This window comes from Molothrus aeneus, chromosome 10, assembly GCF_037042795.1.
Source record: "Molothrus aeneus isolate 106 chromosome 10, BPBGC_Maene_1.0, whole genome shotgun sequence".
Lineage (NCBI taxonomy): Eukaryota > Metazoa > Chordata > Aves > Passeriformes > Icteridae > Molothrus > Molothrus aeneus.
The window spans coordinates 4496412-4523808 of record NC_089655.1 but is presented as its reverse complement, the minus strand read 5'-3'; the positions used below and the strand labels follow the sequence as shown (position 1 = coordinate 4523808).

The window sequence follows — 27397 nt, the reverse complement described above, 5'->3', positions numbered from 1 at the left end:
CCCCGAGGGGTTTGGGTGCAGTGAGCCCTGCCTGGAGCTGGGGGCAGCGGGGCTCACTGCGGGCACTGCCAGGGTGACTCAGCCACTCCAGCAAGCTCGGGACCGCCTGGGCTCTGCGGCTCCCCGGCACGGATCGCTCCTGCAGCCTGATTCGCTGGGAAGCTGCCAGCGACTGCCGCCTCCTCCTCCTCTCTGCAGGCAGCTCTGCCCCGCTCCCCGCCGCTGCCTCCGGCGACAAAATGACAAAATGACCCGGCGGAGCGGAGGGACACGGCGCTGAATCGCTGTGGGGACACGGAGCGCAGAGCCGGGGATGCGGCCGGAGGATGCGGCACGAAAGGTGCGGGCAGCGCGGCGGGGTGCGCTGGGGAGGGGCAGGAACTGGGGCACTTTGCAGGGGTTTAGGAGCAGGGGCAGTTTTCAGGGGGTTTAGAATCGGGGGCAGTTTTCAGGGGGTTTAGGAACAGGGGCAGTTTTTGGGGCAGGAAGCATCACAGGCAGTTTTCAGGGGGTTTAGGATCACAGGTGCTTTTCGGGGTTGGCAGGATTATACCGGCAGTTTTCATGGGGGTAGGGGTAGTTTTCAGCGGGGGCAGAATCAGGGGCAGTTTTCAGGGGCTTTAGGATCACGGGCAATTTTCGGGGGGGCAGAATCAGGGGCAGTTTTCAGGGGGTTTAGGAACAGGGGCAGTTTTTGGGGTGGGAAGCATCACAGGCAGTTTTCAGGGGGTTTAGGATCACAGGCGCTTTTCGGGGTTGACAGGATTATACCAGCAGTTTTCAGCGGGGGCAGAATCAGGGGCAGTTTTCAGGGGGTTTAGGATCAGGGGCAGTTTTCAGGGGACAGGAGCAGAGGGGCAGTCTTTGAGGGTTTTAGGATCACAGGCAGTTTTTAGGGGGGGCAGGATGGGGGCAGTTTTCAGGGGGTTTAGGAGCGCAGGCAGTTTTCAGTGGGGGCCGAATCAGGAGCAGTTTTTAGGGGGTTTAGGCTCAGGGGCAGTTTTCAGCCTTGCACTCCATCCTGCTGGGTGCTGTGGCCACCCCATGTGACCCAGGGCTGACCCGACCCCCTCAGGCTGGGGGGCAGGCAGTGTGTGCCACGGGAGGGGCTCTGTCCTTGTCCCCAAGCCCCTAAGGACAGGAATTCCAGGTGCTGGAGGATGGACAGGTATTCCAGGTGCTGGAGCCCTTCCTGCATGGGCTTATGAGCTGTTTGTGGCCATGCCCCAAGCCCCCACGAGCCTGTCTGCCTTGAGGGGCCATGGACAAGAATTAGGAGTGCATTTGACCTTATTTCAACTGCTCTTTCTCCAAAAATCAGATCTGCTGGGGGTTGTGCTGATGCAGAAATCCAGCCTGCCAAAATCTGCCTCCCAAGGTCAGTGGGGCTGTGGGAGATCCCAGGAGGGAGGCTGATAAAAGAGCTTTTCATTGCTACTCCATGATTTAGCATCAGCACTCCTTTTTCCCACAAGGACTCCCCACCCCTGGGTGAAATGCAGGATGTGGCTTGAAGAAAGCAGAAAAAATCCTCCTTAAAAACAGACACCACAGCTTGACCAGAGCATCACCTGAGCCTGGTGCTTCTTCCTCCGTTACCTAATCCCAGCTCTCCTGAGAGGACACCACCCCCCTTGGGCTCCAGAGACCCCAGGAGCATTTCCACCTTTGCTCCAGCAGCTCTCCCATCTCAGCAAAGGAGACTGTGGATGGTCAGGGGGCTCAGGAGTTTTGCAGCAAGCCCATGTGCATCTTGGGGCTCTCAGGGCACCTTTGCAGGGGACACAGGACTCCAGCACTGGGTCCCTGCAGCCTTCATGTCCATATCCCCAGATTTTCCATGCAGGGCCATGCTCAGGCTGCTCACACAAGAGACCTAGTTTCTGCTCTCCCTGCTGCCAGAAATATCCCAGCTGCCTGCAGTGGAGAGCAGGTGAGAGAGCCACAGGCTGGCCGTGCTGGGGCACTTTGTGGGCATTGAGGGGCTTCCCTGGGGAAGAGTGGTGCATGCTGGGGTCACCACACGCAATCCTATGTCAGGATTGTGCTGAGGAGATGGCAGGTGGACCAGTTTCCACCCTGGCAATGATGATGGATGGAGCACCTCAGTGCTCTTAGCTCATGGGCATCCTTTATTTCTTTGAAGGCCAGGTTGGACGGGGCTTGGAGAAACCTGCTCTAGGGGAGGGTGTCCCTTCCCTTGGCAGGGGGGTGAAAGGAGATGAAATTTAAGACCACTCCCCATCCAAAGCATTCTGGGATTCTCTGATTCTCCTCCATTGCCCTCAGGATGGGGATGTTGAGGCGCTCCCAGCCTAGGAACAGGAGAAAGGAGGCCGAGAAGGCCGAGCCACAGGAGCCATGTCCGCGCGCAGCCGCTGCGCCCGGGTGCTCCCCTCCGAGCTGAACAAGGTGTGCCCCGAGAGAGGAGATGAGCCTGCCACGCACCCCAGCAGGATGAGCGACTTCGAGGTGGTCCCCAACCTGCAGCAGAGCAGCAGCAGTGTCTCCAGGAGCAGGAGAAAGGCTCATTTCCCTGCTGGCAGCAATGAAAAGGCAAGTTCAGGAGGTGCTGGAAGAGGGGGTGGTTGGGCACACGCATGAAACAGCGTTAATGAGTGGCTCACTTACAGGAGCATTAATAACTGATCAGGTTGGTTTTAGGGATGGACAGAAAACCTGCAGATGCCTGAGGCACATGGCCAGCACTCATATTATCCCTCCTCCTTGGAGTGCATCTGGCTTTGTGCTTGCAGACAGCGATGAAGCTTTCGTCCTTCACACCCCAAGGAGCGCCCAGATGTGCTCCCATCCCCATGGTGTCTGACCCCTGGAATAACTTCTGGCCCTTTCCAGAAACCCTGACCCCTGGCTGCTTTTCTTGCTCCACCAGGAAAATCTCATCTCCTGGATTCCTGAAAACATCCGAAAGAAGGAATGCACCTATTTTGTGGAAAGCTCCCAGACATCAGATTCTGGGTAAGTGAGGCACTCCCTCCTTCCCTCCCCTGCAGGAGAGCAGAAGTGAGGGTTGGTGATAAAGCTACAGCACCAGAAAATCCCAGATTTCTGTCACAGGGATTCAAAACCCTCTTTTTAACTGGTTCTTCAGCATGAGGTGAGTCACCACGTGGCTGAGATTCGTGTCCCAGGGAAAAACATTTCCAATGCTTTTGCAGGCAGTCATTTCCACCCTAAATATTTCCGTCCTAAATATCTACCCATGGAAATATTTAGATTTTTTCCTTTAATTTCCCCCCAAACATTGCCCTTGTTTCTGCACAAGTTCTGAGCTGGAGGAGCAGCTGGGTGGGAGATGTGGGGTCTGTGATGTTCCTGAGGAGAACAGCACCTCCTGCCCAGGCTGAGGCCGGGCTTTGCCTTTGGGGTTTCTCCATGGAGCTGTTGGTGTGTTTTTCAGGAGGATCGTTTGTGAGTGTGGCTATCTCAGGGAACAGCACCTGGATGATGCTGCCAAACCTCCCATCTTCCTGGGGAAGGAATGGGACCCCAGCAGGCACATCCAGGAAATGCCAACGGATGCCTTCGGTGATATCCGCTTCACAGGGCTGGGACAGAAGACAGGGAAGGTGATCTGCTTGTCCCCCTGTGGGTGTGTGGGGAGCCAGTGCTTGGGTCAGTGAAGAGCTCACAGGTGTCATGGAAGAGGACACTCAGTTTGCCCTGGATCAGGGCGATGGTTATCTTGGCCATGGGCAGGTTGGCCACCTGCACGATGACATGGGAGATGGCACAGGAACATTTCCCTCCTGGGTGAGAGGACATTGGGAAGGGCTGGAATTGCCCCAAAGGCAACCGTGACTCAAGCAGTGGAGGGGCTGAGACAGGACCCCTCCTCCCAGCCTTAAACCCTTTCTGAAGCCACAAGACTTGTGATTCAAGGAGGGACTGTTCCATGTCCTTGACCTCAGATTTGTCTGGGGAATGCTTGTTCCAAGGAAAGTGAACAGGAATAGGGTCATGGATAAAGACCTGGACCAGCAGCAGCAGGACTCTGCTGTGGAATGGTGTTGGGAAGCCTCTGGGGTGGGACAGGAGGAATTGTGTTGGAGGAGGTGTCCTGTTACCCTGACCCTGTTGTTTATACCCAAAATGTGTTTATGGTCCCTTTTTCTGCAGTACGTGCGTGTCTCCTCGGATACCCCCCCAAGGGTCATCTACCACCTCATGACACAGCACTGGGGCCTCGACCCCCCCAACCTGCTCATCTCAGTCACTGGGGGAGCCAAAAATTTCGTCATGAAGCCAAGGCTGAAGAACATCTTCCGGCAAGGGCTGGTCAAGGTGGCCCAGACCACAGGTAAGAGACTTCAGAATAATCAAATTGCAGAATCATAGAATAGTTTGGGTTGAAAGGGACTTTTAGAGGTCATCTGGATGCAGAAGGTCTGTGGTGGTGTCCACAGGGGTCCCTGGAAGAGGGAAGAGATGAGGAGCTGACTCCATGTTTCAGAAGGCTGATTTATTATATTCTAACATATATATATATATTATATTAAAACTATACTAAAAGAATAGAAGAAAGGAATTCATCTGAAGGCTGAAAGGAAAGAGAATAGAAAGATAACAAAAGCTTGTGACTCTCAGAGAGTCTGAGACAGCTGGACTGTGATTGGCCATTAATTAGAAACAACCACAGGAGACCAATCACAGATGCACCTGTTGCATTCCACAGCAGCAGATAACCATTGGTTACATTTTGTTCCTGAGGCCTCTCAGCTTCTCAGGAGAAAAAAATCCTAAGGAAAGGAGTTTTCATAAAATGTGTCTGTGACAAGGGTCTCCCTGTGGTTGTACCTGGCCAGGCCAGGTTCAGTAAGCTGGGCTGTTCTGGTGATGCTGAGCTGCTTTAGGAGCCCTGTAGGTCCTACCTGGACCACGACCACCAGGGATGGGCTGCTCCTTCTCAGTCACTGCAAAGAGGCTCAAAAGGAGCTGGACTCAGAGAGGTGCTGAAGAAGGCATTGCCTGTGCTGCCAGGGCAGGGAAGAGACATCTTATGGGGGATGGAGCACCCCAGGGACCCACAGCCACACGGGGGAGGCTGGGAGATCACCGTGGGCAGAGCCTCTCCCTTCCCATGGCCCTCTGTGACCCCCAGGAGCCTGGATCATCACAGGGGGGTCCCACGCTGGTGTGATGAAACAGGTGGGCGAGGCAGTGCGGGACTTCATGCTGAGCTGCAGCCACAAGGAGGGCGACATTGTCACCATTGGCATTGCCACCTGGGGGACCGTGTACAACCGTGAGAGCCTCGTCTGCCCCATGGTGAGCCAGGCAGCCCAGGAAAACCCAGCTGTGCCACAAGCAATGCTCACAGAACTCCAGAATGGGTTGGGTTGGAAGGAACTGTATGGCTCCCCTTGTTCCACCCTCTGCCATGGGCAGGGAACCTTTGCTTAGACCAGGCTGCTCCAAGAGCCACCCAGCCTGGCCTTGAACTCTTCCAGGGATGGTCCCAGGCTGACATTTGCTGAGAAGCCCCTCCACCCTGCCCAGTGGTTCTGTCCTTCTCCTGGGTGGACTCTTGTGGGTGTGAGGGCCAGTGGAGCATGGGGCAAGGCTGATGTGAGCACTGTGGGGGCACAGGGACAGTTTGGCCAGACTGTCCCCACGTGCTGGTTACCTTGGCTATCTGCTGCTCCTCTGCCAGGCTCCTCCCAGAGTGTCTCCTCCTGCACCTTACAGGGGGGCTTTCCTGCTGAGTACGTGCTGGATGAGGAGAACCAGGGCAGCCTGTCCTGCCTGGACAGCAACCACTCCCACTTCATCCTGGTGGATGACGGGACCCACGGGAGGTACGGGGTGGAAATCCCCCTGAGGACCAGGCTGGAGAAGTTCATTTCAGAGCAGACCAAGGTGAAAGGAGGTAATGGCAGCACACAGCCTGGCCTGAGGCAGGGATGGGCCATCCCCCTGGAACGGTGTCCTTCCTGGGCTCCAGCAAGGGGCTGTGGCTTCCCCAGAGGATCCAGGCACAGGGTCTGAGAGGATTGCCATGATAAATGTGGAACCTGGTTCCTCCATGACACAGAGCAAAGAACCTTTCTCTGCCAGACTTATGGGATCACTAAAGGAGTCCCCAAACCTTGTGATGCTGAGTTGTTCAGGGAAAGTCATTTCTCCCAGAGGGCCAGGTCCCAATGGAGCTTCCAGGCATCATCCTCTCACTGTGCAGATGATCTCCTGCCATAACACAGGCATACCTGTTCTCATAGAACCCCAGAACCCCCTGAGCTGGAAGAGACCCTCAAGGATCCTCTAGTCCAACTCCTGGCCTTGCACAGAACACCCCCAAAAATCCCACCATGTCTCTGACCTGCCATGCCAGACAAACACTGGGCATGGTTTTCCTCCCCTCCCCTGAAGCCTGACATGTCAGGGACACTGCTCCCACCTTGCCTTCTGCACTCCAGCACTCAGAGGAGACCACATGGGGGGATCAGCCCTATGGGAAGGTCACCCTGGACTTGCTTCCCTGCAGGTGTTGCCATCAAGATCCCCATCGTGTGTGTGGTGCTGGAAGGAGGCCCTGGGACTCTTGACGTAAGGAACTGCTTGTGGCAAGCTGAGGGAGAAGGCAAAGGAGGGACAGCTCCTTCCCGGGGTGCTGCTCCTGTTGGTGCTGCACTGACAGGAGCGCTGGGAGCAGCAGAGGGTCCCAGCTCAGAGAGGGCCTGCAGGTGTCTGGTGGGGATCCTGACCAAGCTCCCTGCTCTGCTGCAGACCATCTACAATGCCATCACCCACGGGACCCCCTGTGTGATCGTGGAAGGGTCGGGGCGCGTGGCCGATGTCATCGCACAGGTGGCCAACCTGCCCGTGGCCAAGATCACCATCGCCCTGATCCAGAGCAAGCTCAGTGTCCTCTTCCAGGACACCTACGAGCTCTTCACTGAGAGCAAACTGGTGGAGTGGACCAAGAAGGTGAGTCCCTTGCAGCCTCCTCTGGGCTTTGGGAGACCAAAGAGCTCCCAGGGTCATGCCCTATGAGCAGCAAGGGTCCCAGTGGGGAGTTTAAGCCTCATCTGCCCCCAGCCACCCTCATCATTGTCCTGGTGGGCTCTCCAAGGGCTCAGGCTCCCTTTGGGCACAGAGGGAGTGTTTGTGACCCGCCCATGGTGGAGGACACAGCACAGGGGTTCTGCAGGAGTGGAGGGCAGTGAGGAATTGCCCAGCACAGTGGGGAGCAGCAGGGAGGAGATGCTGCTGCCCACTGCTTGCCTGCGGCTCTCCTTGTAGATCCAAGACATAGTGCGGAGCCGGCAGCTCCTGACCATCTTCAGAGAGGGCAAATATGGCCAGCAGGACGTGGATGTGGCCATCCTCCAGGCCCTCTTCAAAGGTGAGGGCTGGGGCCTCCCTGGGAGGGTGGGGCAGGGTGAACAGGACAGGCCTCAAGTCACCTCCTACCTCTGCTTGACTCATGGGGTCACCAAAGAAGTCCCCAAACCTTGTTACTGGGGAGAGATGATTATCCAAAGGGCCACACGTCCAAGGAGGCCCCCAGGTGGTATCTTCTCACTGGGTGATGCTCTGTTCTAACCCGTGCACTTTGCATGCAGCATCCCGAAACCAGGACCACTTTGGTCGGGAGAACTGGGACCACCAGCTGAAGCTGGCCGTGGCCTGGAACAGGGTGGACATTGCCCGAAGTGAGATCTTCACAGATGACCACGACTGGAAGGTAGGGCCATGCCTGTGCTGCTTGTCTGGTCAGGCTTACAGCTTGTCAGGCACTTCTCACCTGTGCCTGTGGGAGAGTTTTCAAGGGATTTCTTCGGGACCCTGAACTCCCAGTGCATTAACTGGGGCTGTTCTTCAAAAAATGCTCTCAAACACCCAGGGCAGAGCTAAACACACACAAAGGCAATTGGTATTTTGTTCAAAACCAGTGTTTTTAAAGATCCCACCCAGAACCTAAAATACCTCTTGACAGCTCTGCCCTGTGGTGCCTGCTCAAACAGCAATTTGTCTCTAAAGTCATCTCATCCAGCCTGGTGCTTCCCTGCTCAAACCTTACTACAGAGTGGGGCAGGGGCCAGCTCTGCCATCCCTGCCTGATCCTGCTGTTGAGAAGCCAAGGCTGAGCAGTGCTTTCTGTCCTTCCTGATGGGGCTATGGAACTTGGAAGGGATTTTCCTATAGCAGTCAACAGTGTGGGTTCCCCCAGCTCAGACACCTTTGGTGAGACTGGGAAGGGCTGGTGGGAGCTGGGAACCCAAAAGTGAAACATTGGAGGATATATGCCCCAAATGTTGAAGGTCAAGCTGGCAACCTGGACACCTGCAAGGTGTCCCTGCCCCTGGCAGGGGATTGGAATGAGATGAGCTTCCAACCCAAAATGTCCTGTGATTCTGTGATATTCCTGAACTTGGGATAGGTGGTCTCTACCCTACCCATCCCTCTGCCCAGCAGCCAAGGGGGCAGAGGGCTCCACTGCCACAGAGGAGTGCCCTCTTCTAACACCCTGGGAAGATCCCACAAGTTTTAGTGCATGCCACGTGCTCTTTCACACCCAAAGACTCCTCCTGTGCTCAGGGACAAAATCTCCCCCGAAGTGAGGAGCACGGTAGGGTAGTGCTCTGAGACCAGGGAGCCTCTCACCTCTGCCTCTGGCCTGCCAGCCCTCAGATCTCCACCCCGTGATGGCAGCTGCCCTGATTTCCAACAAACCCGAGTTTGTGAAGCTGTTCCTGGAGCAGGGAGTGCGCCTCAAGGATTTTGTCACCTGGGACACCCTGGTTTACCTCTACGACAACCTGGCGCCGTCCTGCCTGTTCCACAGCAAGCTGCAGAAGGTGCTGCTGGAGGAGAGGGAGCACACGGCCGGCTCCAAGGTGCCGAGGCTGCAGATGCACCACGTCTCGCAGGTGCTGCGGGAGCTGCTGGGCTGCTCCACGCAGCCGCTCTACCCCAAGCCCAAGCAGGCGGAGCGGCCCCGGCTCTCCATCCCCGTGCCGCACATCAAGCTGAACGTACGCATCTCAGGTTACCGCTGGGGAGGGGAGGGACACCGCCTCCGGGTCTCTGTCCTCCTGTCTGCTCAAAAATGGTACTAAAAGTGCCCTTTAGTCGTCTAAAAGGTGCAGCTCCCAACAGCTGTAGCACTGTGTGGATGCGCGATGCTGGTGGGGTGGGTGCACGGTGGATGCACAGATCCACCCGATCCCACTAGAAAAAGGGAAAATCCCGGGACTGATCCAGTCTTGGCCACCCCTGTAGCTGGGCAAAGCCCTTTGCATGGGTGGTGGAGGCAGCAGCAGGGGTTTGAGCATGGCACACCTTGCAGGTGCAGGGCTCCAGCCTCAGGTCCCTCTACAAGCGCTCTCCTGGCCGAGTCACCTTCACCATGGACCCCGTGCGGGACCTGCTCATCTGGGCCGTGGTGCAGAACCGCAGGGAGCTGGCAGAAATCATCTGGGCACAGGTACTGTAGGAGCCAGGGGGGTGGGACAGACAGAGACAAGAGATCTCTGCAGCCAGGTCAGGAACTTGGGGTTCATTGCAAAGGGCCTGGGTGTAGGGCCCTGCTGGGAGCTGCCACAGCTCAGAGCAGGACTGAGAGAAGAGAGGGGGAGAGAGGATGAGAGGGAAAGAGAGTAAAAGAGGCAAGAGAGCAAAAGCATAAGAGAATAAAAGGGGTAAGAGAGTAAAAGGCAAGAGAGCAAGGTTCCCGTTACAATACAATCAATCTTCTGTGTTGAATATTCTGATTCTCACTAACCAATCTAGTACAATATACAAATCCTATAGCATTTACATACAGCCTATAAGAATCATTACATTACCCCACTGTGTTACATTTTAAACCCTAAAAACTCCTCTTTGGCCCCTTCTGCCAAGCTGGCAGGGTCTGCTCTGACCCTTGGAGCTGCCTGCAAGCAGAGGGTGTTGTTCCATCAAAAGGGGATTACCTTCAGCCAGCCATACCATTGTTTTCCTGTTGTTCAGTAACTAAAGGATCTCAAAGCTTGCTTTCATTTCAATCTCACTTATAGTTTCCATATTCTCAAAATCTTTTGCCAGGCAATCATATTTGTAAGGCTTTCCTGTTTCATCTTCCCCAACAAGGTACCACAGCCCAGAGCTGAGGGGCTCACATGGAGCCAAACCTCACAGCCCCACTGGGATTTGGGGTAGTGGGAGAGCTCTCCTGAGCCTGACCCCAGCCAAACAGGAGCCAGCCAGCCTGATGGCACTTAATGTCCATCCCCAGCCACACCATGAGGCCAGATCCCTCATTTCTTGGCCAAAACAGGCACAGGGGATGTGCTGGGTCAGAAGTGGGCTGAGTCAGGCTGAGAGAGCCCCCAGGGACATGGCAGCTGGGGTCGAGAAGGCTTCCACCATAAACAGCTTTCCAGGAGAAGAGGCAGTGTAGCTGGTGGCACAGTGGGCATGCCAGGGAGCCACTCTGTCCCATCAGCTGAGGGCAGGGCTGTTCCATATTCCCCAGGCAGGGGGTTACCCACAGGTGAGCGTGGCTCAGCCCTTGTCATGGCAAACTGTCCACCCTGAGCACCAATCTGCTTGGGCCACCCTCCTTCCTTCCTGTGGCAGCTGGGCAGGGCTTGTCAAGGCTTCTGGGACGTGACAGACAGAGTGTCCATGCTTTCCTTATCCTCTTCTGTGCCAGAGCCAGGACTGCATGGCAGCTGCACTGGCCTGCAGCAAAATCCTGAAGGAGCTGGCCAAGGAGGAGGAGGACACGGACACCACTGATGACATGATGGCCCTGGCTGAGGAGTATGAGCACAAAGCAATCGGTGAGCAGGAGGGCACCAATGCCCCCAGATCTGCTCCTGCCCCCCATGGCTGGTGAGCCAGGAGATGTCTGGGGGGTGAGAAATGAGGGTCCCATCCCCACAGCTGGGGATTATGCTGCACAGGCCATGCCCACACGCTGGTGGGAGTACAGGGAGTGCCAGTGTGTGGTGCCATGTCCTGGCCCTGCTCAGAAGGGTGAGGACTCTGTGAGCCCCAGAGCTCAGGCTCCTCCTGCTGGTCCTGGCCCTTGCAGGTGTGTTCACAGACTGCTACCGCAAGGACGAAGAGAGAGCCCAGAAGCTTCTCACCCGTGTCTCTGAGGCCTGGGGGAAGACAACCTGCCTGCAGCTGGCCTTGGAGGCCAAGAACATGAATTTTGTGTCCCATGGGGGCGTTCAGGTGGGCTGCCAGCAGCGGTCCTTGGAGGGAATGTGCCCAAGATCTCCTCGTGGGTGGCTGTGTGACTCTGCCCTTCGGCCTCTGTAAGCAGCACTCCTCTTTGTCACCCTTCACAGGCTTTTCTAACCAAGGTCTGGTGGGGGAAGCTGTCTGTGGACAATGGCCTTTGGAGGGTGATCACGTGCATGCTGTTCTTCCCACTGCTCTACACCAACCTCATCACCTTCAGGTATTCTGGCAGCGGGGACACTCTTGCACTTGTCACAGACATGTTTGATGAAAAATCCTTTTTAGGATTTTTTCTCCTGAGAAGCTGAGAGGCCTCAGGAACAAACTGTAAACAATAATTATCTGCTGCTGTGGAATGCAACAGGTGGATCTGTGATTGGCCATTAATTAGAAACAACCGATGTGGACCAATGGATTGGCCATTAATTAGGCGCCACCAACATGGACCAGTTGATTGGCCATTAATTAGAAACAACCCCATGAGCCCAATCCCAGCTGCACCTGTTGCATTCCACAGCAGCAGATAACCATTGGTTACATTTTGTTCCTGAGGCCTCTCAGCTTCTCAGGAGGAAAAATCCTAAGGAAAGGGTTTTTCATAAGACATGTCTGTGACAGTGCACTGAGGCAGGGCTTCCTCCAGCCTCCCCCTGCAGCTGGCTGGGCTTGGGGAGCTGCTGTGGCACCTCCTGAGCAGCTGAACCCACGTCCACCCCTCCTGCAGCAGGGAGAAGAGGCTGCAGCCCCCCATGGGCTGCCTGGCGCGCCTCCGAGCCTTCTTCACAGCGCCCATCGTCATCTTCCTCATGAACACCCTCTCCTACTTCACCTTCCTCCTGCTCTTCGCCTACGTGCTGATGGTTGACTTCCAGCCCGTGCCCTCCTGGCGGGAGTACCTCATCTACTTCTGGCTCTTCTCCCTGGTGTGCGAGGAGACCCGCCAGGTGTGGGCAGGCACAGCTGGGGCTGGCAGGTGGCACAGGAGGGGACACAGCCCTCTGGGTGCTCTGGGAGGTGCCACCACATGGCTCATGGTCCCATGCTGCTTCTCGTGTCACCCCCTGTTCCGAGAGGTCCTGGCAGTGGAAACACCCGATCCCCCATCTCTGAGGCCGGGGATTCTCCTTGGCTGCAGCTGGCTTGGCCCTGTGTATTTGCAGAAGAAAATGCTGTTGGGCTGGAGGGCTTTTCCCAGGAGGTGTCTGGTGTCTGTTTTGGGAATGTCAGGAGATGGAGGGAGCTCATCCTTTGGGTGAATTCCCAGCAGGATTTCCAGGTTTTGCTTCAACATCTCAGTGCCTTTCTCCTCCAGCCTGAAGAGCCCCAATGTCCCAGGTGTCCTCATGCTCCTCCCATGCCCCTAGAGCAAACCACATAGGCTCAGGTTGCTTTTGGGTCAGCAGGAGTGTCCAGTGATGGCCAGATGATCTGTGTGGTCCCTCCCCTCCATGAGACACGTGAGTATCTTACACCCAGCCCCTTTTCTCTTCCCAACAGCTGTTGTATGATCCAGATGGACTCGGGGTTGTGAAAATGGCTTCTCTGTACATCAAGGACTTCTGGAATAAGCTGGATATCTGTGCCATCCTGGTCTTCATTGCAGGGCTGACTTGCAGGTGAGCTGCAGAGCTCAACAGTATTTTCACAGAATTATGGAATCTCAGAGTGATTTGGGTTGGAAGGGACCTTAAAGCCCATCCATGGGCAGGGACACCTCCCACTCTCCAGGTTGCTCCAAGCCCCATCCAGCCTGGCCTTGGACACTGCCAGGGATCCAGGGGCAGCCACAGCTTCCCTGGGCACCCTGTGCCAGGGCCTCACTTCCCTCTCAGCAATTCCAACCTAAGTGATTCTGCGTGGTTCTGTGGTGGCACTGAGGTGTTTCCTTTCCTCTCTTTCCTGTCCAGGCTGATCCCATCAACGTTATACCCTGGGCGCATCATACTGTCCCTGGCTTTCATAATTTTCTGCCTGCGCCTGATGCACATTTTCACAGTCAGCAGAACACTGGGGCCCAAGATCATCATTGTGAAGCGCATGGTGAGAGCTCCCCTCTGTCCTGGGGGGTGAGGCTGGACCCTCCTGCTGCAGCAGCTGGGTGTGCCACCCCTGTCATCCCATCCTGGAGAGGGGCTTGCTCCAGGACACAGCCATCCTCCCCCTCTGTCTTTGCAGATGAAGGATGTCTTCTTCTTCCTCTTCCTGCTGGCAGTGTGGGTGGTGTCCTTTGGGGTGGCCAAGCAGGCTATCCTGATCCACAACGAGGAGCGCGTGGAGTGGCTTTTCCGTGGCGTGGTCTACCATTCCTACCTGACCATCTTCGGGCAGATTCCCTCCTACATCGACGGTACAGGACACTGGCTGTGGCAGCCATGCCACGAGCAGGGTGGCTGTGGCAGCCATGCCACGAGCAGGGTGGCTGTGGCAGCCATGCCACGAGCAGGGTGGCTGTGGCAGCCATGCCACGAGCAGGGTGGCTGTGGCAGCCATGCTGTGAGCAGGGTGGCTGTGATAACCGTGCCATGAGCAGGGTGGCTGTGATAACCATGAGCAGGGTGGCTGTGGCAGCCATGCCGTGAGCAGGGCGGCTGTGATAACCGTGCCATGAGCAGGGTGGCTGTGATAACCATGAGCAGGGTGGCTGTGGCAGCCATGGCACGAGCAGGGTGGCTGTGACAGCCATGGCACAAGCAGGGTGGCTGTGGCAGCCATGCCGTGAGCAGGGCGGCTGTGATAACCGTGCCATGAGCAGGGTGGCTGTGACAGCCATGGCACGAGCAGGGTGGCTGTGATAACCATGCCATGAGCAGGGTGGCTGTGATAACCATGCCATGAGCAGGGTGGCTGTGGCAGCCATGCCGTGAGCAGGGTGGCTATGGCAGCCATGGGATGAGCAGGGTGGCTGTGACAGCCATGGCAGGGTGGTGGTGGCAGCCATGGCACGAGCAGGGTGGCTGTGGCAGCCATGCCACGAGCAGGGTGGCTGTGATAACCATGCATGAGCAGGGTGGCTGTGGCAGGGCTGGTGTACCAAACTCATGCCGTGCTGGCCCATGGAAGTGCCGCAGAGCTGGCAGCGAGCAGAGCACCTGGTATGGTGCAGATGGAGGTCAAGTCCCTGCCTGGTGCTGAGCTCCCTGGAGCTGTCTGAAAACAGAATGTGCTCCCCAAGACACCCAAGGTTTGGCCACCGTAGAATCACGCTGTGCCCTCCCACAGGGGTCAACTTCAACATCGACCAGTGCAGCCCCAACGGGACTGACCCCTACAAGCCCAAGTGCCCGGAGACAAACGGGGACAACAAGACACCCATCTTCCCAGAGTGGCTGACAGTCATCCTGCTGTGCCTGTACCTGCTCTTCACCAACATCCTCCTCCTCAACCTCCTCATTGCCATGTTCAAGTGAGTCTGGGGGGCCCTAGATGTGGTGGAAGCAGTGGGATCCCACCTGGGGATTGTAGACGTGGTAGGAGCAGCTGCAGCTCAGGGCTGATGAGGGAGCTGGGTAGAGCTGGGACACCATCCAGCCACGATGTGCCCCCTCATGCCCACGGCACGGCTGACACCTGGGCTGTGCCCCAGCTACACCTTCCAGCAGGTGCAGGAGCACACGGACCAGATCTGGAAGTTCCAGAGGCACGACCTGATCCAGGAGTACCACGGCCGCCCGCCCGCGCCGCCGCCCCTCATCCTGCTCAGCCACCTGCAACTCCTGCTGCGCCGGGGCCTGCTCCGCCAGCCTGCCACCCACCACAAGCTCAGTGAGCACCAGCATCCCCCTCCTGCCCTCTGCCCCCTCCTCGGGGCATGGTGCCACGCACCGAGGCACAAGGCTGGGCACAGGGGCTGTGTTCCTGGGGTTTGGGATGGCCAGGGGTGTGACAGCACTGCTGTCCTCTTCCCTGGGCAGAGGAGAAGCTGGAGAAGAACGAAGAAGCTGCCCTGCTCTCGTGGGAGATGTACCTGAAGGAGAGCTACCTGCAGCACCAGCAGTGCCAGGAGAAGCAGAACACGGAGCAGATGATCCGGGACATTGCACAGAGGTATGACTGCCCCCTGGGAAGGAAATTCCTACTGTCCTTCGGTGTCCTGGGCATGGAAGAGTTGGGATCAGGGCAGGGGTGGCTGCTGAGGGTGTTCCAGCCTGCACTGTCTCTCCAGGGTTGATGTGCTGGCAGAGCTGCTGGACTTGGACAGGGTGAAGAGGACGGGGGTAGTGGAGCAAAGACTGGGCTCTCTGGAGGACCAGGTGAGGCAAAACCAGGGCAAGAAAGATAAAATTTTTTCCAGGGTCTGAGTCAATTGAAAGGTGAAATTTTTCCAGCGTCTGAGTCAATTGAAAGGTGAAGTTTTTCCAATTTTTCAATTTTTTCAATTGAACCAGAACTTATAATCTCTCTGAGTCAACACCCTTTGAGACAGTTTGAGTTTCCTTGCTATTAGCCATCTGAGGGTTAAAGGTTTATAGGAAAAGCTCTGTTTGACTCCAAAGTAAACAGGATGCAGGTGGGAAGTGCTGGGATGGGCCACTGCCCCCACTGGTCACCCAAAGAGTTAGAGCTGACCCAGCTCTTCTCCTTTATTGTAAATCAAAGGCAACTCTGGCGAAGGGGAGAGATTGATGAGGAGGACTCCATGGATATCAGAAGGCTAATTGATTATTTTATTATACTATATTATATATATTTCATCTAAACTGAATCTGCCAAGCACTTCCTCTGCACACACCTGCTCACACTGCACTGAATCTCGTGAGTGTCAGTGACAGTCCCAATACACACACACACACGCCTGCCCCTGACAGGCCAAGGAAACAAAACACCATCACTGTGGGTAGATAATCTCCATATTGCATTCTACTGTGGCACAAACACAGACACAGCAAGTGATAAGAATTGTGGTTTTCCCTTTCTCTGAGGTTCAGAGAATGTGAATCTCAGAAATCCTTGGGAAGAATTGTGCCTTGCTTTTCTTTGTGAAGAGAAATGCGGCAACACTCCTTGGCCTGAGAGGGCCCTCCAGAGCTCCTGGGGACAGAGGCTCTCTGTCCCCTCCCTCTGGAGCACTGGGGTGCCCAGGGAGCCAGCCCATCTGTTTCCATCTCCCTTTCCACCTGCTCTGTAAGAATATTCCCCTGGAGAAGTTTTTCCGAGGCAAACACCAGGACACAGCCAGGCTCACAGGGCGCGGCGGTCGGTGCCCAGGGTGGCAGCGCCAGGGCAGGGTTCCGTGGCACTCGGGGGACAGTGGGGCTGGAGGTGACCCTGTGCTGTGCCCTGCAGGTGCATCAGAGCGCCCAGGCCCTGCGCTGGATGATGCAGGCGCTGCGGGGCAATGGCTTCAGCTCGGCGGAGGATGTGCCGCCCGTGGGTAAGCACAGCCGGCTCCTCCCCAGCAGCACCGGGGCTGGGCTGCCCCCCACGCCCCTCTGCCAAGCAGGGAGACACGGGTTCCTTTGCTCCTGGGAGGTTTGGTGCCTCCATGAGGTCATCCAGCCCCTCCTGAGGCCGTTCCACCCTCCCCGGGGTTTAATGCCAGAAGGGAAGCCAGGGGACACCAACATCCCCATGGAGAGACCCAGGCAGCCCTCTCAGCAGGGCCCCAGCCCACAGCGCTGGACGTGGGGCCCTGCTTTGTGGGACCCTGCAGTCTGTGTCTGCCCCACAGGCTCCTCCACAGCCCTGGGCACCAAGGAGATTGCCCTGGAGGGGAGAGCTGAGGAGAGGCAGCCCCCGTGCCACGTGCTGGCCCGGAACCTCCTGTATCCAGGGTCCCACATTCTCCGCTTCCCTGTGCCCGATGAGAAGGTGCCCTGGGAGGTAGGAGCTGAGAACAGGGGCACTGGGGCAGGGAGGAGAAGGCTTGAGGCACATCCTGACTGGTGGGAAGAAGAGCCCATCATCCCATTTGGGAGCTGTTGTTCTTCCCAGCCCTGAGACCCTTGGCTTCCCGGAGTCGCTGTTTGAGTGACCCCAGAGAAAAGGGCTGGGATCCATTCCTGCCAGGACCTGCAGTGCCAGGAGTGCCTGGGGATGCTTGGTGGGACACAGGGGGTACAACCAGCCACCTCTGCATTTCCTGAAGCACGGCTGGCTCAGGGGCAGGGACAGGATCCAGTACTGGCTTCCATGGGGGTGTGTGAGTCCTCCAGCCAGGACTCTGAGCTCAGCCCCCAGCAGAGCCTGGAGCATCCCACGAGCTGGGCAGAGGAAGAGACTGGGCCCTGAGGTGTCCCTGGGGTCCCAGCCCCTGCCTGCTGTGAGAGCAGGGGCACAGTTCAGGGGCCTGACCCAGCCATGTGTTGTGCAGGTGGATTTCCCGCTCTACGACCCCCCTGCCTACTCGGCTGAGCACAAGGACATGGCAGTGCAGGACCCCTTCAGCCTGTGAGTGTCCCCCCACGGCTCCCCAGCCCTCCTCCCTTCCCTGGGTGGCACAGCCAGCCCTCCCAGCCGGGCTGCCTCCCACCCTGCAGCTCCTTGGAGTCTCTGCTGAAGATCAACTACAACACCATGGACGGGCTGATCGACCGGCAGAGCTTCCACGGGCTGTACACCGTGCAGGACGGGCTGCCACTGTGAGTGTCACTGTCACTGTGTGCCACTGTGAGTGCCACTGTCACTGTGTGCCACTGTCACTGCCATTGTGAGTGCCACTATCCCTGTGAATGCCACTGTCACTGTGTGCCACTGCCACTGTCACTGTGTGCCACTGCCACTGTGAGTGCCACTGTCAGTGTGAGTGCCCCTGTGAGTGCCCCTGCCACTGTGAGTGCCCCTGTGAGTGCCACTGCCACTAAGAGTGCCCCTGCCACTGTGTGTGCCACCACCATGGCATCTGCCTGGCAGGACAAGCACGGGCACACAGAGAGGCCAGGGCTGCCTAGGCACATCCATCCCATCCCATCCCGTCCTCACTTTCCTACGGGGCTGGGATGATTGCATGCACTGTCCTTAGGGCTGAACCCCAAAAACACCCCCAAAATGTGGGGTGCAGGGGTAGGGAAGGGGTGCACAGAGGGAGCCCTCACTGTCACCCTGCAGGAACCCCATGGGCAGGACGGGGCTGAGAGGCCGTGGGAGGCTGCACTGCTTCGGGCCCAACCATGCCCTGCACCCCGTGGTGACCCGGTGAGTGTGGGGTGAGGATGTGGGGTGGAAAAGGGACCATGGGGTCACCCCAGAGACATGGCCCAACCCCACACTGCCAACGAGAGCACTGCTGGGCACAGGGGAGCCACAGCTGCAGCATGACAGGGGCCTGTCCCACAGCTGGAGGAGGAACTTGGATGGGTCCATCATAAGGAAGAGCCTGAAGAAGATGCTGGAAGTCCTGGTGGCCCAATACCCCCTGTCAGATGTGTGGGCTCTGCCTGGGGTGAGAGCTGGCAAAAAACAGGGAAGGGAAGGGAAGGGAAGGGAAGGGAAGGGAAGGGAAGGGAAGGGAAGGGAAGGGAAGGGAAGGGAAGGGAAGGGAAGGGAAGGGAAGGGAAGGGTCCCACAGAAAAGGGGGAATCACAGGCGTGTGTCCCAGCCTGGCTGAGGAGGTACCTCTGCCCCTCCTGCAGAGCACCTGTGTGACGGTGTTCACAGGGGTCTTAGGATGAGGGAAGAGATGAGGATCTGACTCCATGTTTCAGAAGGCTGATTTATTATTTTATGATATATATTATATTAAAACTATACTAAAAGAATAGAAGAAAGGATTTCATCAGAAGGCTGGCTAAGAATAGAAAAAGAAGGAATGATAACAAAAGCTCTGTCTTGGACTCTCTGTCCAAGCCAGCTGACTGTGATTGGCCATTAATTAGAAACAACCAACATGGGCCAATCCCAGATGCACCTGTTGCATTCCACAGCAGCAGATAACCATTGGTTACATTTTGTTCCTGAGGCCTCTCAGCTTCTCAGAAGGAAAAATCCTAAGGGAAGGATTTTCCATAAAAGATGTCTGTGACACACCTGCATGCCAGGCTGCTGGGGGAGCAGTGCTCTCCTGACATTCCTCCACTCACTCTGACTCCCTGCCTCTCCCTCCATGGTTTCAATCCTCACATCCTTCATGTGAGCCTGTTAAGCCATTGGCAGAGCATCCTTTGGCAGACACTGGATCAGGCAAACTCAGACATCAGCTTGGGCAGAGCTGAGGACTTTGGGCAGCAGAGGGAGGGTTGGACGCACCAGCAGACCTTGTGGCATCTTCTGCAGCAGTGGCAGGCCTGATGGCCAAGCTGTTGGCAGGGAGGGAGGCTGGAGTGTGCTGGTGGCAGCCCCCAGCGCTGACATCTGCTTTGTCACAGGGCTCCCTGGAGCCAGGGGAGACGCTGCCACTGAAGCTCAAGTGGATCCTGCGCAGGGAGTTCTGGCCCCAGTTCCAGAACCTGCTGAAACAAGGCACTGAGGTGGGGACACACAGGGGTCCCCGTGGTGTGGGGTCGCAGGAGGGCTCAGGGGTGTGGGCATCACCCTGGGTGACACACAGGTGTCATGGGCACATCACCACGGCACGGGGACATGTGGCATCATGGTGTCACAGGGCCACATGGGTGGGCCAGGGTACAGAGGCAGGGTGCATCCCTCATGGCCACTGCTCCCACCAGAGGGGAAGGGGCAGGGGAGGTGAGGATGTGCCATAATTTGTGTCTGGGGGTCAGGGAGCAGCCCAGAGACCCCGGGGGAGGGCTGCCCACACCAGTCTGTGCCTGCAGCAGTAACACCCCATGGCTCCAGGGGCAGAGGAAGGGGCAGGGGAGGTGAGAATGGGCTGCTCCCTGACCCTGAGACATGAATTATGGCACAGAGACTCTGGGGGAGGGCTGCCCACACCAGTCTGTGCCTGCAGCAGTGACTCCCCACGGCTCCAGCTGCACTGGGAGTGGGGCTCCGGTCTCCAGCAGGGCAGACCTGCAGGACAATGCCCCACCCACCCCCAGGGTGCCCTCAGAGAGGTGATGAGGGCTCTGCTCAGGTGTCATCCCCATGCACAGGTGCACAAGGGGTACCTGGACGACCCCCGGAACACGGATAACGCCTGGGTGGAGACGGTGGCCATCAGCGTGCACTTCGACACCCAGCACGACCTGGAGATGAAGCGGCTGAACTCGGTGAGGGGCTGCCACCCCCGGGGCTCCCTGGGCACAGCAGCCACATCTGCAGAGCCACAGCCCCACAGGACTCTGCTGCATGCAGCAGGAGAGGAACGGGGGATGAACGTGGGGTGGCACCTCAGTGTGTGCCCCAAAAAGAGGCAGGAGGTTGGGCATGGGAGGTGCTGTTGGGTGTGGCTGGCAACACACGTGTGACCGTGTTCACAGGGGCCTTGGGTTGAGGGAAGAGATGAGGATCTGACTCCACGTTTCAGAAGGCTGATTTATTATTTTATGATATATATTATATTAAAACTATACTCAAAGAATAGAAGAAAGGATTTCATCAGAAGGGTGGCTAAGAATAGAAAAAGAAAGAATGATAACAAAGGCTTGTGGCTCAGACTCTCTGTCCAAGCCAGCTGATTGTGATTGGCCATTAATTAGAAACAACCCCATGAGCCCAATCCCAGATGTACCTGTTGCATTCCACAGCAGCAGATAATCATTGTTTACATTTTGTTCCTGAGGCCTCTCAGCTTCTCAGGAGGAACAATCCTAAGGAAAGGGTTTTCCATAAAAGATGTCTGTGACACACATTTGTGCCATCTGTCCCCCTGCAGTTCCTCCAGGGCTGTGACCCCGAGCTGTGCATCCGCTGGCAGGTGCTGGACAAGAGGATCCCCCTGCACGCCAACCACAAGGAGCTCCTGCACAAGGTCTCAACCCTCCTTGGTGCCTACTACTGAGGCCTCCTCGGGCACAGGGCTCCTGCTGCCCCACTCCAGGCTCTGGCTGGGACCTGCAGCTCTGAGAACACGGGAGCTGCTGGAGCTGAGGTGCTCTGGGTGTCTGTGTGAATGTATGCTGCAGGTGTCTGGGAGGAAAAGTGTCCCCTCCCTGCCACCTGAGCCACCAAGTTCAGCCCCAGCTGGTGTCTTGGTGCTTCTACATCACCCCTCAGCACTAGCCCAGAGCTTGGGGCACACAGAGCCACAGGGCTTTTCCTGTGAGATGGTCCTTCTGTCCACTCCAGCCTGCTCTTGGCTTTGGGGTGGGCACTGGGGGCTCACCAGCCCCAGCTACCCCTCCTCCAGAATATCCATCCCTGCTCTCTGCTCCTGCTCCGAGCCCTGGCAGCCCCAGTGCCACAGATCCCAAAGGATTGCTCTGGGGAAGGCCTGGAGCCACTCCTGTGGTGGCTGCACCCGTACCTCTGGTTGCCTCAGACCCAACAACATGGTCCTGAGCTGTGAGCCAGCACTCCTGAAGGTGTGAGCAGCTCTTGGCTTCTATACCTATGGTTTCACAGCCCTGCACAGGCCCACCTGCCATGCCCCAAACTGTGTGTGATCCTGCTTGTGTATGCTGAGCACTGGCTTGTAGCTAAACTTCCCTCCTCTCTCTGAGCTAAGTGTCACCTGCCTGTCCCCACCCCTCGTGCACACGGGTGGGAGGTGGCAGCTTGCTGGGACACAGGTGCTCCCTGCTCTGTGGTTCCTTGGGCAGGTGGGGACAGGAGAGGGGACATCTGTGTGTCAATCCCAGACATCCCTGCTTTTTAGGGGTCTTTCACTCATGTTTTCTGCTGCTGCCTGCCATGGGTAGAACAAGGCACAGTGGACACATTTCCTGATCATCCAGAAGAGCCCCACGGTGGTGTGTTATGCCTGGGACTGCTCAGGAGGGGATTTTGGTCCCCCACCGCCTGCCCGTGGATCAGACCCTGGCCAGCCAAGGCTGCTCATCCCACGCTGGTGGCCACCAGAGCACAACTGCACTTTCACCAGTGCTGCACGGGGCTTTGGCAAGGGGCGGGGGCTCAGTTTGGCAATGTGTTCAACCCAGCTCAATAAACCATTATTAAACACTGCAGGCTGCTGGTGTCTGACAGCTGTTTAACCAGGGGCTGCTCCTGGGGGCCATGCTTGGAGCACACCTCAGGGATAAGCCCAATTCCCACCCCCGTCTTGCTGTACAAACTCACTTTGCCTGCAGACTCACCCCCAGGGATGGCTGAATCACAGAAGGGTGTGGGTTGGACAGGATTTCAGTGATGATTTCACTTCAAGCCCCCTGCCATGGGCAGGAACAGCTTGCAGCAGCCCAGGCTGCTCGAGAGGACTGGCCCCGTTCAAAGCTGGTATGGGAGCTGTGCTGGCAGGGCACCTTCTCCTACTGCTCCTGGACTGATGTCTGCTCCTGCTTTCCTGTCACCTCCAGGCCGGGGCCCGGCCGGGGAGGGACAATCGCTCCTTACAGCAGCTGATGAAGCTTCTAGACTGGCAGCCCGGACCGCAGCCTCCAAAACCTGCGGGAATCTCATTAGCAGCACTCAATTGTGCGCACTGGGCTCGGCGCGGCCACTCTCCCGCAGCCCCCGGCTGTCCCACCACGCTGCTCCCGCCGCTCCGCTCCCGCACTGCCCCCATCCCCATCCCCGCAGCGCCCCCATCCCCGCACCGCCCCCATCCCCATCTCCGCACCGCCCCCATCCCCATCCCCGCCCCTATCCCCATCCCCATCCCCGCCCCCATCCCCATCACCGCCCCCGTCCCCATCACCTGCCGCTGCCGCCGCGGCGGGACCGCCCGGCCCGGGGAGCGGCCGCAGCAACAGGTGAGGCCGGCCGGGACCGCGGCTGAACGGAACCGAACCGAACCGGCACCGACACCGGCACTGACACCGGCACCGAACCAACAACCGGAGCGAAGCAGAGCCGCCCTGCCGAGCCGGTAAGCGACCGCCGGGCTCCGGGGTCGGCGGTGCTGCGCGGAGGAGCCCCGGGTCCCCGGCAGGGCAGCGGGGCGGGCCGGAGCATCTCCCCCGACAGCCCCGGTCCGGGGAGGCTGCGGCTCCTGAGAGCCCCCGGAGCCCTTGCATGCGGTGGGAACCGGCATAACGCGTCCTTGTTCCCCCGGAGAGACGGAGCTGTGAGAGCTGCCAGAGCCAGGGGCATTTTGCAGGGCCGGAGGGATTCCCGGGAAGCCAAACTTCCTTTTTCCCGGGAAGCCCAACTTCCTTTTTCCCGGGAAGCCCAACTTCATATCCCGGGCTGAATCCACTGCTGTGGGCAGGGCTGAGGGCAAAGCTGCAGGCAGCATCCCTCGAGTATGAGCACACCTCGGGTGTGAGCATCCCTCGGGTGTGAGCATCCCTCGGTTATGAGCATCCCTCAGGTGTGAGCATCCCTCGGGTGTGAGCATCCCTCAGGTGTGAGCATCCCTCAGGTGTGAGCGTCCCTCGGATGTGAGCATCCCTCAGGTGTGAACATCCCTCAGGTGTGAGCACATCTCAGGTGTGAGCATCCCTCAGGTCTGAGCACATCTCAGGTGTGAGCATCCCTTGGGTATGAGCATCCCTCGGGTATGAGCATCCCTCAGGTATGAGCATCCCTCAGGTGTGAGCATCCCCCTGTGGTACCCTGGGCACACCTGAGGGTTGCTGCTGTTGCCAGGGGAGTGCCATTAGCAGAAGGATTCTGGTGCCAGAGGGACAACTTGGTGTCCATAATGACATCACATGGGACATTTAATTCCTGTGAGAAATGTTCCCTTGGCCTCCCAGACCTCCCCTCAGTGAGGATCTCTTCTGCCAGGCTGGCCAAGGCAGCAGCAGGGACATGAGCAGCACCAAAGGCAGAGGAAAGGTGCCCCACCTGCTCCACCTCCTGCCTTGCCACTGGCAGCACTGGGGTGCCCTTTGGGGCTCCTGCATCACCCCTTTTACTGTGCCAGGCAGTGGCTCCTCCCTTCCCCTCCCAGCCCCAGAGTCAGGCTGTCAAACCACACTCGTTGTTTACTTTAAAAACACAAACTCACCTCCAAACACTTCTTTGGTGAAACTCGTGCAAACTTGGCTTGTACCAGCTCGCAGACCAGAAGGGAAGGGAAGGGAAAGCAAAAGAGCTCCACATTTTGTTATTTAAAACCCTGGGGGAGATTAAATCACTCTGATGATTCTTGGAGTCTGACTCATAATTTTTTTTTTAAACATTCAGGGTTGGTGAGATAGGGATTTATTGCTGCTGTTCTCAGCAGCAAACCAATGCATGCCCCCTGGAAACTGGCAGCAGGATGGGGCAGAGGCTCCCAGCCCATCTCCACTCCCCATCCTGCAGCTCCCTTTGTCCACCTGGGTGCTCTCTGCAGAGACAGGGGTAGGGCAGCTGGGGTTTCTATTCCCAATTAATCCAAATTAGGATGTCCTGGGAAAGACAGCCAGTGTCACTCCAGCCTCATGAGCCCAGCCTCTCACCCCTTTGCCAGGCACATCACACACGAGCCATGCCCTCTGTTCCAGGCAATAATGCTGTGTCACATTGTGCTGGTGTTCACAGGGGTCTTAGGATGAGGGAAGAGATGAGAATGGTGACTCCATGTTTCAGAAGGCTTGATTTATTATTTTATTATATATAGTATATTAAAACTATACTAAAAGAATAGAAGAAAGGATTTCATCAGAAGGCTGGCTAAGAATAGGAAAAGAATGATAACAAAGGCTTGTGACTGGCCGAGACAGCCCGAACAGCTGGGCTGTGATTGGCCATTAATTAGAAACAATCACATGAGACCAATCCCAGATGCACCTGTTGCATTCCACAGCAGCAGATAACCATTGGTTACATTTTGTTCCTGAGGCCTCTCAGCTTCTCAGGAGGAAAAATCCTAAGGAAAGGGTTTTCATAAAACGTGTCTGTGCCATAACATCCCCTCCACCCACAGCTTCCCTCCAGCCATGGCAGAGGCCTTGCAGGGACACCCAGGGACCCTCCTGGTGCCCAGGAGCTGCTGCCATGCCCGGGGAGCTGCCAGGGGCCGTGCTCAGCTGCCTGCCTGCAGGATGACCCTCACCACCACCACCAGCGTGGCCCAGGCTTTCTTCTGCCTCCTGCTCTGCATCCCCTGGGGCAGCTCCTGCCCCCGCAGCTGCCGGTGCACGGAGCGGGCCGGGGCCAAGGCTGTGCTCTGCAGCTCCCAGCACCTGCAGGAGATCCCCAAGGACATCCCCAGGGACGCGGTGCTCCTCAAGCTGGATGCCAACAGCATCACCAGGATCCCCAGCAACGCCTTCAGGCACCTGTCCCACCTGCGGGAAATCGACCTGTCCGGGAACGCCATCGAGCACATCGACAGGGCGGCTTTCAGAGGGGTGGCAGCCGGGCTGAGGAGCCTGGACCTCTCCGGGAACCGCATCCGCAGCATTCCCAAGGAGGCGCTGCTGGCTCTCAGGGCCAAGCTGCGGCTGGCCAACAACCCCTGGCACTGCGGGTGCGCCCTGCAGGAGGTGCTCGGGGAGGCGCGGCTGGACCCCGACTCCGTGCGGGGCATCACCTGCCACACGGCCCCGCGCCACGAGTACGTGGGCAAGCCTCTGCTCCAGGCGCTGGACAGCGGCGCCAACTTCTGCAGCGTGCCACGGAGGAGCACGGACGTGGCCATGCTGCTCACCATGTTCGGCTGGTTCGCCATGCTCGCCGCCTATGTCATCTGCTACGTGCGCCACAACCGGGAGCGCTCCCGCGGCCACCGGGAGCACCCGCGGGCACTGCCGGGCACCCGGGGCCGGGCCGAGAGCTCCAGCACTGCCCTGTAGTGAGGGCTGGGTGCCAGCTCCAGGCTTAGCCACAGGGAGCCCACGGCAGAGAGCACCAGTCTCGGGGTCTCCAGCTGGTCAGAGTGACCCCAAAATAGGTTAGAAAGTGTGACCGTGTTCACAGGGGTCTGAGGATGAGGGAAGAGATGAGGATCTGACTCCATGTTTCAGAAGGCTTGATTTATTATTTTATGATATATATTATATTAAAACTATACTAAAAGAATAGAAGAAAGGATTTCATCAGAAGGCTGGCTAAGAATAGAAAAAGAAAGAATGATAACAAAGGCTTGTGGCTCAGACTCTCTGTCCAAGCCAGCTGACTGTGATTGGCCATTAATTAGAAACAACCCCATGAGCCCAATCCCAGATGCACCTGTTGCATTCCACAGCAGCAGATAACCATTGGTTACATTTTGTTCCTGAGGCCTCTCAGCTTCTCAGAAGGAATAATCCTAAGGAAAGGATTTTCCATAAAAGATGTCTGTGACAAGAAAGTCTCTTTTCCCAGCTCGGCACTCGAAGGAGTCAGAGCTCTTCATTTCTCAGTCTCAAGGTTGTTTATTGTTTCTTATCTATAAAAGTTTTTCTCCTGTCCAGCTGAGGTCCACTCAGCAGGACAGTCAGAGGCACTCTGCCCACCTTGGTGTTATCTTTTTATACTAAAATCTACGTGTACAATATTTACAATTACTCCCCAATACCCATCACCTATGTTAGACAGTGAGCTTCTACTCTAAACCAGTCCCAAAGTGCCAACATCACAGCAGAAGACGGAGGCCAAGAAGAAGAAGGACAAAGGCTGGACACACACAGATTCCTCTATCTTGCCCCCTGAACCCCCATACCAAAAACCCCAAAATCTACTTTTCCACCCCTTGATAACTTCACTATTATTCTACCTAAACTGTCATGGCTTGCAGATCTTCATCTAAGGTTGGTAATTTGCTCCACGGGTCACAATCAAACCCACAGGTGTTTTGGGCTCTGTGCCAGGGCTTCTGAGCCCCCTGGCAGGGGTCTTGGCCATTCTGGACAGCCAGAGGATGTTCTGGGTTCCCACACCATCACAGCAGAAGACGGAGGCCAAGAAGAAGAAGGAGAAAGGCTGGACACACCCAGATTCCTCCATCTTGCCCCCTGAACCCCTATTCTTAAAACCCCAAAAATCTATTTTTCACCCTGTGATAAATTCACTATCGTTCTACTGAAACTTTCGTGGCTTGTAATTCTTCATATAAGGTTGGTAATTGTTTTTTCCAAGGGATAAATCAAAGGCACAGGGGTCTTGGGCTCTCTGCCAAGGCCTCTGAGGCCCCTGTGCAGGGGCTCAAACCCTCCAGGGCAGCCAGAGGAATTTCCTGAGTTCTGACACACCAGCACCACCCTGTAGTGAGCGCTGGGTACCAGCCTCCAGCAGCTCCACAGAGAGCTCATCACCACCTGATGGGCATCAAAGCTTCTCAGCAGGATTCTCCAGTGCTTTCTCCAGACCAGTGCCCCAGTCCTCCCTCCCC

At 57.0% G+C, this 27397-nt stretch overlaps 2 protein-coding genes and 1 non-coding gene across 3 annotated transcripts; all 3 read left to right on the top strand.

Moving 5' to 3' along the window:
* Positions 1-211: 211 nt before the first annotated feature.
* TRPM2 (transient receptor potential cation channel subfamily M member 2) lies at positions 212-22160 on the top strand. Its single transcript, XM_066556369.1, has 33 exons — positions 212-340; positions 2290-2556; positions 2894-2979; positions 3422-3590; positions 4141-4321; positions 5123-5289; positions 5710-5890; positions 6506-6567; positions 6748-6948; positions 7264-7366; positions 7587-7708; positions 8649-8999; positions 9314-9451; positions 10661-10790; positions 11045-11190; positions 11307-11419; positions 11924-12143; positions 12697-12815; positions 13107-13239; positions 13375-13546; positions 14419-14602; positions 14783-14961; positions 15111-15243; positions 15362-15449; positions 16483-16570; positions 16868-17019; positions 17510-17586; positions 17676-17777; positions 18244-18330; positions 18472-18577; positions 19500-19601; positions 20187-20303; positions 20909-22160. The coding sequence occupies exons 2-33, from the start codon at positions 2362-2364 to the stop codon at positions 21032-21034; spliced, it is 4530 nt and encodes a 1509-aa protein (XP_066412466.1). The 5' UTR covers positions 212-340; positions 2290-2361; the 3' UTR covers positions 21035-22160.
* On the top strand, positions 19458-19543 carry LOC136560959 (Z6 small nucleolar RNA). Its single transcript, XR_010784237.1, has one exon. It is a non-coding gene; the product is annotated as a Z6 small nucleolar RNA (small nucleolar RNA).
* Positions 22161-22855: 695 nt separating the features above from the next.
* LOC136560542 (leucine-rich repeat-containing protein 3-like) lies at positions 22856-27093 on the top strand. The gene is made up of 2 exons (XM_066556431.1): positions 22856-23020; positions 25010-27093. Exon 2 carries the CDS (start codon positions 25023-25025, stop codon positions 25878-25880), a length of 858 nt encoding a protein of 285 aa, XP_066412528.1. The 5' UTR covers positions 22856-23020; positions 25010-25022; the 3' UTR covers positions 25881-27093.
* The last annotated feature ends 304 nt before the right edge of the window (positions 27094-27397 follow it).

What these genes read in the sequence shown, in the direction of transcription:
- TRPM2 (XM_066556369.1), top strand. Translation starts at nt 2,362, where the DNA reads ATGTCCGCGCGCAGCCGCTGCGCCCGGGTGCTCCCCTCCGAGCTGAAC. An exon ending in AGAGCCTCGTCTGCCCCATG is followed by an intron (nt 5,290 to 5,709) that starts GTGAGCCAGGCA and finishes TGCACCTTACAG; the next exon opens with GGGGGCTTTCCTGCTGAGTA. An exon ending in GATTCCCTCCTACATCGACG is followed by an intron (nt 13,547 to 14,418) that starts GTACAGGACACT and finishes GCCCTCCCACAG; the next exon opens with GGGTCAACTTCAACATCGAC.
- LOC136560542 (XM_066556431.1), top strand. Translation starts at nt 25,023, where the DNA reads ATGGCAGAGGCCTTGCAGGGACACCCAGGGACCCTCCTGGTGCCCAGG.